This window comes from Somniosus microcephalus, chromosome 10 (genome assembly GCF_052327205.1).
Source record: "Somniosus microcephalus isolate GS21.2 chromosome 10, FLI_Smic_1.0, whole genome shotgun sequence".
NCBI classification, from domain to species: Eukaryota; Metazoa; Chordata; class Chondrichthyes; order Squaliformes; family Somniosidae; genus Somniosus; species Somniosus microcephalus.
Window position 1 is genome coordinate 35,600,233 of NC_140996.1, and position 15,054 is coordinate 35,615,286.

The following is a 15,054-nucleotide window of genomic DNA, read 5'->3' on the forward strand; positions in this document are numbered from 1 at the left end:
TCTATTGAAGAACATCATGGCGGGAGTTTGGTTTGTAACCACATGTGTTGCATTCCTGTATGCAAACAAGAAGTTATCTACCTTATGCTGTAGATTTATGTCTTCATTACCCATGGTCATTATGGCCTTCTTGAAGGTCTGGACAAACCTTTCAGCCAATCCATTGGTGGCGGGATGGTATGGGGCGGACGTGTAGTGCTTAACCCCATTGTTTTTTAAGAACTTCCTGAATTCTTCGGACACAAATTGCGGTCCATTATCAGAACAGATCTGTTCAGGCAGCCCATTCCTGGTAAATATGGTCCTTAATACTGTGATGGTTTTTTCCGTGGTGGTGGAGGACATCTTTATTACCTCCGGCCACTTGGAGTGTGCATCAACCGCGATTAAGAACATTGAGTCCATAAATGGACCAGCAAAGTCGATGTGTACCCTTTGCCATGGAGATGAGGGCCACTCCCATGGATGTAGAGGGGCTTGTGGTGGGGCGTTTTGGACCTTCTGGCATCCTAGGCAGCTCTTGATCATTTCTTCGATGTCTCCATCGATACTTGGCCACCACACAAACGCTCTGGCTAGGTTCTTCATTTTCACTCCACCCAGATGCCCCTCGTGAAGCTCTTTTAGCACTTTATCCTGGAGTTTGGGTGGAATCACCACTCTGGATCCACACATCAAGGTTCCTCGGCACACTGACAGCTGTTCTCTTCTTTGCGAGAATGCTGGCAACAGTGGTTCGCCATGTGCTGGCCATCCCTTCACCGTTAAATTGTAGACTCGTGAGAGAGTCGGGTCATTTCTCGTTTCTTTTAATGGCAGAATTTGTTACTGGTAGACATTCCACTATGGTTGAGGGGAACATCTCACTGGGTCCACTGTAGGTGCCTCTTCTACCGTTGGCAACGGTAGGCGCGATAAACCGTCAGCATTCCCATGCTGTTTTGATCTTTTGTATTCTATGTCATATTGGTGTGCCCCTAGGAAAAGGGACCACCTCTGTAGCCTTTGCGCTGTCATAATGGGAACACCCTTTTTAGGGTTAAATATGGAGACGAGGGGTTGATGGTCAGTCAACAAGGTAAATTTTTGTCCGTGTAGGTAATGGTTGAATTTCTTAACTCCCCATACCAGGCTGAGTGCTTCCCTGTCGATCTGGGCATAGTTACGCTCAGCTGAGTTCAATGAGCGTGACGCAAAAGCTATTGGCCGCTCCAAACCATCAGGGAATCTATGCGATAATACCACCCCTATGCCGTAAGGGGATGCGTCGCACGCCAGTCTGATTGGCAGTGATGGGTTGTAATGAGCCAAAACTTCCTTGGACGTGATCAAGCCTTTGCATTTATGGAAGGCACGTTTACAGTCTTCGCTCCATTTCCAAATTACTCCCGTTTGTAGCAGTTCATTAAGAGGGTGCAGAACAGTTGACAAGTTCGGTAAAAATTTATGATAGTAATTTATCAATCCCAGGAACGACCTTAATTGTGAGACATTTTCAGGTGCTGGGGCTTTTATGGCCGCTTCAATTTTTTCAGGTGACTTATGCAACCCTTCCTCGTTAATTATGTGGCCACAATATGATATTTGTTTCTGGAAAAATTCGCACTTGGGGCGATTTGCTCGTAGGCCCTGTTCTCTCAGCCTAGTGAGCACCTGGTCCAAATTGGCAAGGTGCTCGTTGTCGTTTTCTCCTGTTACAAGGATGTCGTCTAGGTAGCATTGAGTCCCCAGAATCCCTTGGAGGACTTGCTCCATAGCTGTTTGCCAGATAGCTGGAGCTGATGCTCCTCCGAAAACTAGTCGATTGTACTGGTACAGGCCTTTGTGTGTATTAATCGTGAGATACTTTTTAGAGGCCTCTTCAACCTCCATCTGTAGATATGCTTGTGCCAAGTCAATTTTGGTGAAACGTTTCCCTCCGGATAGTGAGGCGAAAATATCTTCTATCCTCGGAAGAGGATACTGTACCGTGTGAAGGACCGGGTTTACAGTCACCTTGAAGTCCCCACAGATGCGAATTTTTCTCTGTTGTTCAGATTTATCATTATTCAACGTTTTCTTCATGACCGGGACGATGGGTGTTGCCCACTCGCTCCAATCTATCTTGGATAATACGCCTGCCTTTTCCAAATTCTCCAGCTCTGCCTCGACTGCTGGACGAATTACGTATGGCACCGGCCTTGCCTTTAAAAACTTGGGAATTGCCGCATCTTCCACTTTTATTGAGACGGTGATGCCTTTCAAGGTTCCTAGTTCCTGTTGAAACACTTCCTTGGCGTTGGCCAAGATGCCTTTTAATCGTACAGGTATGACGTCATCATCATTTTTTTTCTTACTGGTCACCGTCAGTGCCTGAATGGAGTGCCAGTCTAAACGTATCTTCCTGATCCATTCATGTCCCAACAGCGGTGGACCACCATCTTGCAGAACGTAGAAATACAACTTCTGTATTTCCTTGCCTTTGTATACAACAGGCACCCTTATTTTCCCTTTGGGGTATACTTTCTGCCCCGTATATGTTTTCTAGACAATGGATGTGTCTTTCAGAGGTATATGCGGAAATAGCCGCTCGTAATCCCATCGACTTATGATGGTCGGAGCTGATCCTGTATCTAGCTCCATTTTAACTGGGGACCCCGCTATCGTGAGGTTAACCCAAATGGTCTGGTAATCTTCTTTGGCAATTACATTATGTAATTTGAGACAGCTTAGTCTCTTGTTTCCGGAGTCGCTATCGCTCTTCTGGTCTTCGGAGCTACTGTCCGTCATCATTTGTACCTTTCTGTACTTTTCCTTATTGATTTTTTTCCTCTCCGTGGATTTTTTTGTTTCCAGATCGGCATACACGTGCAATGTGTCCAATCTTTCCGCATTGCCTGCATGCTTTGTCCTTGAACCAGCAGTCCCTCTGGTCATGGGTGGATCTGCTGCAGCGATAACATCTCTCGAAACCCTGTGTCATTTCATGGGTGCCGAAGTCCTGTGGCTTTTGCTGTATCTCTGCAGCTCCTCTTGCGGCTGCTTCGTATGATACAGGCACACTGAAAGCCTTGTCCAGTGTCAAATCATTCTCAGAAAGTAGCCTTTTCAGTGTTATTTCACTTAGGAGACCACAGACGAATTTGTCTCGAAGAGAATCTGCCAGTCCTGCTCCGAATTGGCAGTGCTTTGACAGCTTCCTTAATTCGGTGAGGTAATCAGCGTTACTTTCATTCTTGTGCTGATTCCTCCTGAAGAATTTGAATCATTCCGCTATCAGCAGCGGTTTTGGGTTTAAGTGCTCCTGTAGGGTATCAACAATCTCCTTAAAATTCTTGTCCCTCGGTTTGGCTGGAGTGATTAAGTTTCGTAACAGCCCGTATGTCCTTGCGCCCATTAGATTTAGAAGTACTGATGCCTTTTTATCATCCTCTATTTCATTTGCTGTGCAATATACCTCCACTCTTTCCACATATGTGGTCCAATCCCCTATATCGCTATCGAAAGCAGTAATATTGCCAGTCTTAGGCATCCTGAAAAAAAAATGGCGCCTCCCGCGCTTTCCTTTCTTCCCCGCAGAAAAAAATGGCGCCTCCCGCGCTTTCCCGCCGCTGCCGCTGCTGACAACGCTGTTCTCTGCGGTTTTTATTTACACAGGTATTTTTTTTAATAGGTGGAGACTCGTTCCCGCCGGACTCTCTGGGACTTTTCCCTCCCTCTGCTTGGTCCGAACGCCGACCTGCTTTGCAGCGCCGGCCGTCTCCCGAGTGCTCCACCCTCTGTCTCTGTTTGCCTCCGCCTTCGCTGCTCGGCCCCGCTGCAGAGCCAGCCGATGGAGCCCCAGCCCGCTGCCCAGGATGGATTATTGCAGTACCTGCCATCAGCTCAGCTAGCTGGTGAAACCACTGTTTTTTTTTTTCTTTCTTGTTTTTCTTCGACTTTCGTCTGAGGAATCGATCTCCTTGAGGTGCTGCCAAATTGCAGGTAAGTCCGTTTCCAATTCGTCGCCACTGTTGTATCCGTGTGTTAATGGAGACACGGAATGCAGGAGTTGGTTTCACAGTTGTTTACTGAACAAAGTCTGGAGGTGAACTAACAGATACAAGACACTATACAGGCTTATATAGCCCGAGTGGCCATTACCGGCATTACAGTGCACAGGGGGCTCTTAAAGGCACATACACCACAAGGGGCACACCCTTAACAATCAGTATCTGACGATGTATCAATTAGGAAGTCAACTGGGCCCAGTCTGCAAAATGTAGTTTGTAAGCTAGATTAGTATTTTTTTTATCCTTAATAAACAAACTTGATTGTGATTAATTTATCATTCAAGTTGGGATTTTATTAAACCCTAAAACAAGTTTTTGGGTCACTGCACATATGTAGGGGGTTAAATTGGATAACCCCCCAAAATGGGCGCAGAGATCGCAATGTGTGATTAACCCGAGTCCGTTGATTGCAATGCATGCAGGATGCTAACTTTGTGCTGCCTGCTCATTTCCCTGATTACTACATGCAGCCAACACTCCCCACGCTGTTCATTGGCTGCACGCATCAGCAAGGGACCCAATATCATGAGTGCCTAGCACTACTTAAAGGGCAGGTGCATTGTGGCTGCTGGTGGTGCTGGGATCATTCTGAATATTGTGCTGTGGAAGAATCAACAATGGCTAACCATGGGAGAGAGCGTGCACCAAGGTTTTCGGATGCTGCACTGGAGGTATTAGTAGAAGAGGTGGAAAGAAGAAGAGATGTCCTGTATCCTCACGGGGGCTGGAGGCATTCCAGACACATCCTCAGAAAGCAGTGGTAAGAGATAGCGGTGGAGGTCAATGCCAGGCGTGTTGCCCCAAGGATCAGAATGCAGTGCAGGAAGAAGTTTAATGATCTCACAAGAGTTGTCAAACTCAGTGAGTTCATCTTCAAATGCCATATCCTACCAACTGCACCACTAGCCTTATCCACTTCTCAATTCACTACACACCCATCACTCACCTACCAACAATCTCTATCAATCAGGACTCATACCTAACATTCACATGCTTTACCTGACCCTCACACACTTAGCACTGTTGCAAGCCTCATACCCACATCTCACAGCTTACGCACACTAGCATGACAGTCACATCAGCACAACTCACTGACACACTTCCCTCTTTCTTGCAGGAGAAGGTGGCACACAACAGCAGGCAGCAGGAATTAACGGGAGGGGAACAAGCGCGCCTGCATGATTTGACCCCCAAGGAGGAGACTGCAATGGCCATTATGGGAAGAGCCTTTGGTAAGCCCGTGACCACTGGGGGGGCTGAAGCAATTGAAGATGAGGATATCCGCATAACTAATCCTCCTTCCCTCATCCCACTTCTCCCTCATCCCTCAATCTGACTTACAAACTGCAGATGGTGCGATTATACATTAGTAACCTTCTCCTCTCCCCTCACCACAACCCAATGCTTGTCTCTTTTTTATTTCAGATACTCAAGAACTGGAACCTGCCCAGCAGTCGAAGCAAAACAAAAGAAAGTTAAGATGAAGGGACACCGTCACTCGATTTCACAGTCGCAGCTACCAGCTCAGATATTGAAAATCCGCGTATTTTAGAGGATAGGATTGAAAGAAAGACTTGCATTTATATAGCACCTTTCACGACCTCACAATGTCCCAAAGCAATTTACAGCCAATGAATACTTTTGAAGTGTAGTCACTGTTGTAATGCTGGAAACGCGTCAGCCAATTGCACACAGCAAGCTCCTACAAACAGCAATGTGATAATGACCAGATAATCTGTTTTTGTTATGTTGATTGAGGGAAAAATATTGGCCAGGACAATGGGGAGAATTCCACTGCTCTTCTTCACAATATTGCCATGGGAATTTTTACATCCACCTGAGATAGCAGACTTGGTTTAACATCTCATCTGAAAAATGGCACCTCCGACAGTGCAGCATTCACACTGGAGTTTCAGCCTAGATTATTTTGCTCAAATCTCTGGAGTGGGACTATGAACCCACAACCTTCTGCCTCAGAAGGCAAGTGTGCTACTCACTGAGCCACAGCTTCCATTAAGGTAGAATTTGCACGTGATGAGACAGCTGGCACAAATACGCTGCAGCCAGAACTGGGAGAAAGGATAGCGCAGGTGCCAGCTTGCCAGAGGGCGAGGTCACACACTAGTTCTGCTGCAGAGGACTCAGATGAGGACTTCGATGGGCCATGCTACAGAAGATGGCTGATGGGTGTATACATCAAAATGCTTGGTGCATTGGGAAGCCTGAAGGAAAGCCTGCATTCAATTTCAAGGAGCATGGAGGTGTCTGGCACCAACTTGGCACAGGGCTTTGCGCAGAGCTTGAAGCCCATCCTTTCCAACATGGAATGGGGGCACAGGGCTTTGCGCAGAGCTTGAAGCCCATCCTTTCCAACATGGAATGGGTGGCCACTGTAAGACATTCTGATTGTCTGACAGTTTATAGAGTTCAGACCCATAGAACAGACAATACAAATCCCAATGAATCTGTAAAACCTTTTTACTTAATAATCAACAAGAGGTTACAAGTAATTACCAGAATACAAACTGTACTCAATTCATGTACTTATTACAAGCAAGCATCTAAAATCATTGGCCTAGAAATTCAGCTGTTTGCGCCAGCCGTTAGCGCCAGATTTCCGGCGCTATCCACTTAGCGCCCGGGCACCGCCGGATCTGCGCCTACGCCGAAATTCAGCTGGGCTTTAGCGCCGGCGCAAAGTGTTAGCGCCCGCTCAGCTGCGCGCGCATCTTATGACGTCATTCCGTCGTGCAACGCCGTTTGTGCGCCCCAAACCGGAAATTCAGTGGCGCCCGGCCGATGTGGCCGTGGCGCTGCTAAGAACTGTGAAATGGAACTCAACAGAGGCCCTGTGGGATTCGGGGAGCGCTAATTAAAGGGCACATCCACTCACCCATAAAAGCCAGCCATTTCGCTGCAATGACTTGACTGGTTTGGATTTCTGCACAGAGAGCAAGGCACAGAGATTACTGATTTCGGACACCATAGGAGAGGTATTTTTGGCTTCTAGCCAGTGCTTTGACATTTGCATCCTTGTGATTTTGCTGTTTGGAACTTTGTAATGGGGGCTGCATGGGGGGCCAACCCTCAGTTCCTACATTTTGTGCGAAGGGCTCGCAGACGCTTTGAGAGAGGGCCAGGCATGCCTAGACGCAGAGGGGCCATTAGGCGTCGCCAACGTAGGCCTTACCCAGTCAGGCAATACCGGGAGCAGGTCTCATATCTCACCATGACTGCGGCGCATTGTGTTAAGAGGCTGCGCTTCAGAAGGGAGGTGGTTGAAGAGATCTGCCAGCTGCTTCATGCAGATTTGCAGCCACAGCTCATGTCCAGGGCATCTCTCTCGGTGGAAGTGAAGGTCACGGTGGCTCTCAGCTTTTATGCAAGCGGCTCCTTCCAAGCCGCTGCTGGGGACATCGCGAACATCTCCCAGTTCGCCGCGCATCGCTGCATCCGACAGGTCACCGAAGCACTTTTCGCGAGGAGGCACCAATTCATCTCCTTCCCCATGACCCAACACAAGCAGGAGCAGCGTGCATTCGGATTTGCCAGGATCGCGGCCTTCCCCATGGTGCAGGGCGCCATTGACTGCACGCATGTGGCTATGCGGGCACCTATCCACAATGCCGAGCAATGCCGCAACCGGAAGGGCTACCATTCCCTAAATGTGCAGCTGGTGTGTGACCACAGGCAGCGCATCCTAGCTGTCAATGCCCGCTTCCCAGGAAGCAGCCACGATGCCTTTATCCTGCGCCAGACTACTGTGGCTGACATGTTCCAGGCACAGCCTCCACCAAGGGGATGGCTTATCGGGGACAAGGGCTACCCTTTGTGCAGATGGCTCATGACCCCGCTCCGCGCGCCCAGGACCCCAGCGGAGCTGGCATACAACGAAAGCCATCAAGCCACAAGGAACCTAATAGAGCAAACGATAGGCGTCCTCAAGCAACGGTTCCGTTGCCTGGATCGTTCGGGCGGGTCTCTTCAGTATTCGCCGGATAGAGTCTCCCAGTTCGTCGTGGTGTGCTGCATGCTCCACAACCTGGCTATCCGCAGGACTCAGGCACTGCCACCTGACATTGCCCCACCACCTCAGGAGGACGAGCAGGAGGACCCTGAGGAGGAGGAGCACCAGGCCAGGAGGGAGCGACAAGGTCCAAGGGCCGTCCGCCGGGGGCTTATTGCTCGACACTTCTAGGCCCCCTGTCAGGGAATGGCCTGGCCCACTGAACGCAGCCGCTTCGCAAGCCCTCAGCCGGTTAACCCAACAACCACTTGAAACATGACACCTGCACATGGTGAATAAATAAACATCTTTATTTCAAAAACTCAGGGCCCTTCTCACATGGAAGAGCAAAACAGTGAAGACCCCCAAAAAACAGTAACAAACTTCTGTCACTCCCAAAACCTGGGGAGGACTAACATAACATCACCATCCAAATGGCCTTCGTCACTGGCCTAACAAAAACAAGCCCCCCCCACAACACAAAGACCCCCATAAAACCAAACCACATAATGCCCCCCAGAACAGAAGCCCCCGCATCACCCAAACCCTCGCTCAACACACTCTATTCGGTGTGGCGAGAGGGCGAGTCTGTCGACAGCCGTCTTTTGCCCCGGCCCGTCCTGCTGCTGCGCCTCAAGCTGGGCCGTGAGGCTGTGGCGAGGCTGGGGGAAGGATCCTCAGGGCGACAAGGCGTCTCGCCAGATGCCCTTGGGGGTCGGCCTACACGAGGGCGGGCCCGGGAGGGGCCGGCTGGTGGCTGCTGCAGCTGTGGGTGGCCCTCTTCACTGGCTGCAGTAGCTCCTTGCACCCTGGCTGGGGGAGTCGCAGGCTCGCCTGCACCAATGGGGACAAGGTGGGTGATGCCAGGCGCGCGCTGGGCGCCAGACACACGTGCACTCGGCCGGCCTGGCCGGGGAGCAAGCGCGCCAAACTGTTGGCCGCCAGACCGGTGTGCGGCAGCAGGGCGGCGGCTGGCCTGGCGACGCCTCCGCGCCAGTGCGAGGGTGGCAGAAGTCAGTGCCCCAACTGCGCCGGCATGTCCCCGCATCTGCAGTGCCATTGTCTGCACAGCACCTCTCAGCTGGCGACTGGCGTGCTGCGCTGCCTCGAGTTGTTCGACCCCCCTCTCATGCGCTGCCACAAGGAGCTCCACCCCCCTGGCGTGCGCTGCTGCGAATAGCTCTAGGCCCCTGGCCTGGGATTGGCCGAAAGCCACCACACTTTGAGCGAGGCGTTCGATGGCGTGAGGCATCTGTGCCACCACCTCCATGATTTCGACGTGCCGGCGCTCCGACGCCGCCGACATCTCGTCCAGGAGGCGCACCTCCTGGGCGACGTCCGAGTCCGGACTGGAGGGCGCCTCCACCCTCTGGCCAGAAGGCTGGCGTGCCGCCGGAGCCTTGCCGCGTGCGTCCATGCCACTGGGACCAGGTTCGGGGCTCCCCTCCCCCGCCTCCCCCTGGCTCTCCGGCACGCCAGACGTCTCCCCTTCATTGCCATCTCCTGGAGCGGAGGAGGGTTCCCCCGAGGTGGCGCCTTCCTGCTGCTCCTCGACGTCCTCCTCCTCCGAGGGCCTGGCTGTGTGGGCTTCAGGGAGCACCTCCTCCTCACCAGCTGAAAGCAGGAAGGCACAAGTGTAGCTTTAGAGTGAGGACAGGTCGACAGCGAGGGAGGCCGCACTGGTGCATTATGCGCATTTTTCGGCCAGTGGGGAAGGATGTAGATCTGATGCGCGAGGGCAAGGAGAGAGGTGCACCCGGTCCTGTCCTTACCAGTGGGTTCCAGTATAGGGTCGGCGTCGCCGAGCGCCACAGGCCCAATCACCGGGTGACGCAGCAGTCGGGCCACCCTCTCTTCCAGAGCCGTTAGCTCCTGGTAATCGCGAGGGCCTCCACCAGTGACACGCAGGCTCCTGGCATTCCTCGCCAGCTTGGCCTGCAAGAGAAAGGAGGGCGTCTAAGTACAGTGTGGTGCCCCGTTGCTGTGTGTGAGGCCTCCCATGGTGGAATAGCTTGCACAGTGTGGTGCCCTGTAGCTGTGTGTGAGGCCTCCCATGGTGGAATAGCTTGCACAGTGTGGTGCCCTGTTGCTGTGTGTGAGGCCTCCCATGGTGGAATAGCTTTCACAGTGTGGTGCCCCGTTGCTGTGTGTGAGGCCTCCCATGGTGGAATAGCTTGCACAGTGTGGTGCCCTGTTGCTGTGTGTGGGGCCTCCCATGGTGGAATAGCTTGCACAGTGTGGTGCCCTGTTGCTGTGTGTGAGGCCTCCCATGGTGGAATAGCTTGCACAGTGTGGTGCCCTGTAGCTGTGTGTGAGGCCTCCCATGGTGGAATAGCTTGCACAGTGTGGTAAGTGCAGAAAGAGCTATTGATTAACATGCAAGTGCCATTGCAGCGGCAGCAGGGCTGGGCATTAGACCTTGGATGTCCCTTTGGCCCTAATGGGAGGAGCACATGCAAGGATGAGGGGGACATTGGAAAGGGTACTCACCTTGACCAGCCGACATAGGTCATTGTATTTCTTGCGGCACTGGTCCGCACTCCTGGGAACATCGGAGTTGGAGGAGACCCTCCGGGCAATTTTGGTCCACGCCTCCCTGAACTGGCTCCTGGGAGCCTTCCTGCCACTAGCCGGGCACACGACCCGTCTTCTTTTGCGCACCCCATGAAGGAGCACACCCAGCGCATGCTCAGAGAACCGCTGGGCTCTTTCACGGGCCCTCTCCATGACCTCCAGGCGTTGATATGGCACACAACCAGTCCTGAGGCCTAGTTGCAGGGCTACAGCATGCAGGGCGTGGCTGCAGTCAAAGTTGACCCTTCCCCCTTTAAGAGCTGGGTGTCTGCTGACACTCACCACATGATCGCACCTGCGCTGCGCCCGGAATCGGCGTTATCAGGCTGCATCGCCGGATTAGCGCCTGAACACAGGGTTCCAACGCCTTTTGCAGCGCTCGGCCAAAAAGTTGGCCAAATCTACTGAATTTCGGCGAGCTCGCCTGCACTTTCCGGCGGCCGCTAAATTTGACGAGCGCCCGACTTTAGCGCCGCAATAGCGTCCGAACTGAATTTCTAGGCCATTGACTTTAAGCTCAGGTGATTATAAGCACCACATATGTACAAACACCAGATGAGAGGTCAATTCAACGATGACTAGACTTATGATTTTAACTGGCAACTGACCAGGTCACGAACGACTATAGACCCAAATGTCAGCCTACAACATCCCTTATACCCCAAAACTTGACAACTCACCCACAGCATTCATGTCCCAAACTGTGTGGATGATGTTAGATCCATGGTTCAGTGGATAAATAATTACATGGACGCTGTACATAAACAAACAACAGGTCTTTACTGGAGGAGGGTCATCTCTAGACTGGAGTACAGAGGCATGCGCACAGCTTATATACCGGTGTGGTTACTGCCGGTACTACAGTATACAGGAGCTGTAAAAAGTAGTTCTGACTTAAAGCACATACACTCCAGATAATGTAGTTTTTCCCTCTCTCTCTCTCTCTCTTCCTATCTGTTATGACACTTAGTTAACCAAGGCCAGACATCCAAGGATTGGAGAGAGTCGATGTTTTTCACATCTGCAGGATTGTTGACTCATGGTTCTCACAGAATTTTCAAGATCTTAGCCCATATTTTACGATTCCTACGGGTGTGTACGCGATGTGTAGGGACCTCGCCCTGGAGAAGGGCCTCCGCAGATGGAGAGTTCCACTTTCTGCAGAACCTCAGCCCACTGAAAATCTTTAAAAGTGTTACGCTTGGTAAAAGCATAGGCTGACAGGAATCTTTGAGATGGAGCAGAATCCCGATCATTGGCCAGAATAATTCCTTCATTTTATACAGTTCAGCCTCTCAATACTGATTTTTTTTAAAAACAAAACAAAACGGGACTTCCTATTTTTCTTTTTCTGTTTCGGGCAATTTTCGACTCCTACCACTGATGATACCTCAAGGGTGTCTTTTTATTTCTTTCACTACGTCGTGGGGTAGGAGGGGTCTGTTGGACTCGTCTGCGGACAGGAGGTGGTTCCAGACCTGGGGATGAGGAGGTTTCTACAGCTCCCATGTCCTGTCCACCTTCATTTGGACCATACTGTACCTGTGGAGGCACCACTTCAGGCAAGGGCACCTCATTGGGTGGGGGTGTCTCATTAGACACCCCTTCATCATCCCACTGGAGAGAATAAATCTGGCTCACCATGCTCAATCTTGGCTTGTTGTCTTCTTGACCTGCTTGTGGGCTGAAAAGCTTCATCTGGTTAATATGAAACCATTTGATTTCCTTAGGTAACTGAACTGCGTATACCATAGGACAAGCTTTGTCAATAATGTTATACGGCCCCTTGTAGAGGGGTTTAAAACCTCCCACCCTCACCATTACCTGGCTCTCTACTGTAATGATATCAGCAAATAGTGATTATTTGCCTGTTTGATTATGATGCCTTACCAGCATGTTTGCATGTATTGATTACTTATGCCTGACCAGCAGAGGTCATGTGACAGAGACAAGCACTTGAGTTTAGTTTCAGTTTCATTCTAGATGCATCACTAGCATGATGTCTCCTGTAAATGCTGTATAAAGAGTTGAACAGACTTTAGATTAAAAGACATTGGCCTAGAAATTCAGTGCCCTTAGCACCGATTTTGCGGCGCTAGAGGGCCTAGCGCTGCAATTGGCGCCGGTTCCTAAATTGCCTGGGGCCCTTCCGCGGCGGTAGACCGGTAGCGCTGCGCCGGCACAGATGACGTCATCGGTGTGCGCAGCGTCCCGGTTGCCGTGGTAACCCGGCCCCAAGCCGAAATTCAGTTGCGCCCGCCTCGCCCGTGGCAGGCGCAACTAAGACTCCGGCAACAGAGTCTTCCCCCAGTGTGCGCCGGCGCATAAAGGTGGAGCGGCGGCCGGCCGCGTTCCCGGCGGCCGCCTGCCCGCACCTCCCTTCCCGGACTCCTGCATTCCCCCCCCGCGGCCCTGATCAGTGTCTCATGCGAGCCCGGCACTTCCCCGAGGTGCCGGGCTCAGATGTCGGGTCAATCCGCCGGACAGTTGTCGGCTGCAGGCAGCTCCTCCTTAACAGGAGGAGGAGGCCTGCAGTTCCCCCGCCTGCCGCACCGCATCGGGTGCCGCAGCGGGGGATTAGCGCCGGGAAACCCAAGTTGACGCCCGTTTTGAGGCGCTAAAGGAGGGTTTTAGCGCCCGCCGCCGTCTGGGCCCGGCGCACCCGAATTTTCGTCGGGCGCTGCCGCATTACCGCTGGCGCAAACTTTCTGGCGCTACAGCCCTGGCAAGACCAGAACCCAATTTCTAGGCCATTCTCTTTCATAAATGTCTCGTCATTGAACCCACAAAGAAATCAATACATCTACTTCCCACTCCTGGGGTATACTCAGAGCCAGGTGTAGTCGGTTGCGTTGGTGCACCTTCCCAATGTTGTAGGTGGCCCTCAGGTTCAGTTCTTTTAAAGTTCCCCACAGGTCACTCAGTAATTTGTCCTGAGTCACCTCCTTAATTTGTTTATCAGTCAGAGCGGGGACCAACAGGTGTGTGGGGGTTCACATGGGTCTCTCCGTTACCAATTCATGAGGGGAATGACCCGTTCCTTTGGATCTGTTACTACATATCCCCATTAAGATTAGGGGAATTACCTCATCGCACTTAGTGTGTTCGTTTAATTCCTTTCACAGGGCCAACTTCGATGTACAGTTCATTCTTTCCACAATTACCAATGATTGTGGGTTGTGGGTCACATGCCATTTCTCTTCAATTCCAAGCAATTTCAGAGTGGCTTGCATTACCTGACCTGTAAAATGACTTCCCTGGCCTGACTCTACCATGTGAGGAAGTCCCCAACTGGAGAATGCCTCTCTAACTAGGGTCTTGGCTGTCCATGAGGCTGCGGCCAACTTGCACAGGAAGACTTCTACCCACCTGGTAATCTTGTACCATCAACACTCATCTGGCCCCCTGCTTCAAAGAAAAACAGACAATCCGTTGTGGTTTGCCTATGATCCCAATGGGTTAATTCATCAATTCCTGATTCTCTTCTGTCACTGTGGGGAAATATTCACTTAAAATTAAAAAGATTAAATTTAATAATGTCCAATATCTTTAAATATAGTTGTTGTATGGTGAAAACCAGCTGTGAGCAGAAAGGGTTAACTCCTTTGCAGATTTGTAAGAAGGCGGAGCAAATTGTCAGACGCACGCAATTGCGTCACTTCACGTAAATCTTTAAAAAACTTTCCCGATCAAAAAAGACAGTTTGGTTTTCACAATTTCATAGGTTAATTAACATTTTTCAAAAGTAGACTAACACAGATACCATCAATCAATGTCAACTTGTGTCACACAGTTTCTCACAGCTTTCAGGTAAATTTAAAACAAAATCTTTGTGCCTTTAAATTTACAAACATTTTGTGAAACAACTCCACACACAATAGCATTTCTATTGTTTTCCCCTGGTCACACACACTTGAAATTAGTCAGAAATTTCAAAAATACCAATTGTTGATGTGATTGCCTCATGACTGGAACTAAAGGCTTTCACACAATTTACACCAACCAGAATTTCACCGTGGCCACAATAAAAGTCTGGTTTAAACAGGTTAATTTACCTCAATAACGCCAATTCAATTCAAACCATTATCCCAAACTAACCAGTACCGCTTGAAATGAAAGGGAGAAGCTTCCCTCAGCTTGTAGCTTTGAAACATTCATACAAGTTTTTTTCAGACATCACTTCAGACAGAACTTTTCCTTTTCTCCTTTCTTTATTTCATCTTAGGCTACTTGTCAAAAACTTAGAAAGTGGGCGTCTCGGATTTGCAGTGACCAAATTAAGAAAACAATGCTTTGTAAACATTCAAATTCATTTAAAATCAAATCAAACAATAGCTATTTTTTAAAATCCAATTAAAATAAAATGCTTTCAAAAAGTCCAAATTCATTTCTACCAGACACGATTAGAAACCATGGCAACTGTAACTTCAAGGCTGAAGCTTA

At 50.3% G+C, this 15,054-nt stretch overlaps 1 protein-coding gene across 1 annotated transcript; it reads right to left on the bottom strand.

The window, feature by feature from the left end:
• Positions 1 to 8,574: 8,574 nt before the first annotated feature.
• LOC147111492 (uncharacterized) lies at positions 8,575 to 12,363 on the bottom strand. Its single transcript, XM_085999891.1, has 3 exons — positions 12,154 to 12,363; positions 9,810 to 9,993; positions 8,575 to 9,651 (listed from the first exon to the last, which is right to left on the bottom strand). The coding sequence occupies exons 1-3, from the start codon at positions 12,361 to 12,363 to the stop codon at positions 8,600 to 8,602; spliced, it is 1,446 nt and encodes a 481-aa protein (XP_085856017.1). The 3' UTR covers positions 8,575 to 8,599.
• Positions 12,364 to 15,054: the final 2,691 nt, after the last annotated feature.

What these genes read in the sequence shown, in the direction of transcription:
- LOC147111492 (XM_085999891.1), bottom strand. Translation starts at nt 12,363, where the DNA reads ATGGTATACGCAGTTCAGTTACCTAAGGAAATCAAATGGTTTCATATT. An exon ending in CTGAAGTGGTGCCTCCACAG is followed by an intron (nt 9,994 to 12,153) that starts GTACAGTATGGT and finishes CACTGTACTTAG; the next exon opens with ACGCCCTCCTTTCTCTTGCA. An exon ending in CCCTATACTGGAACCCACTG is followed by an intron (nt 9,652 to 9,809) that starts GTAAGGACAGGA and finishes TCCTGCTTTCAG; the next exon opens with CTGGTGAGGAGGAGGTGCTC.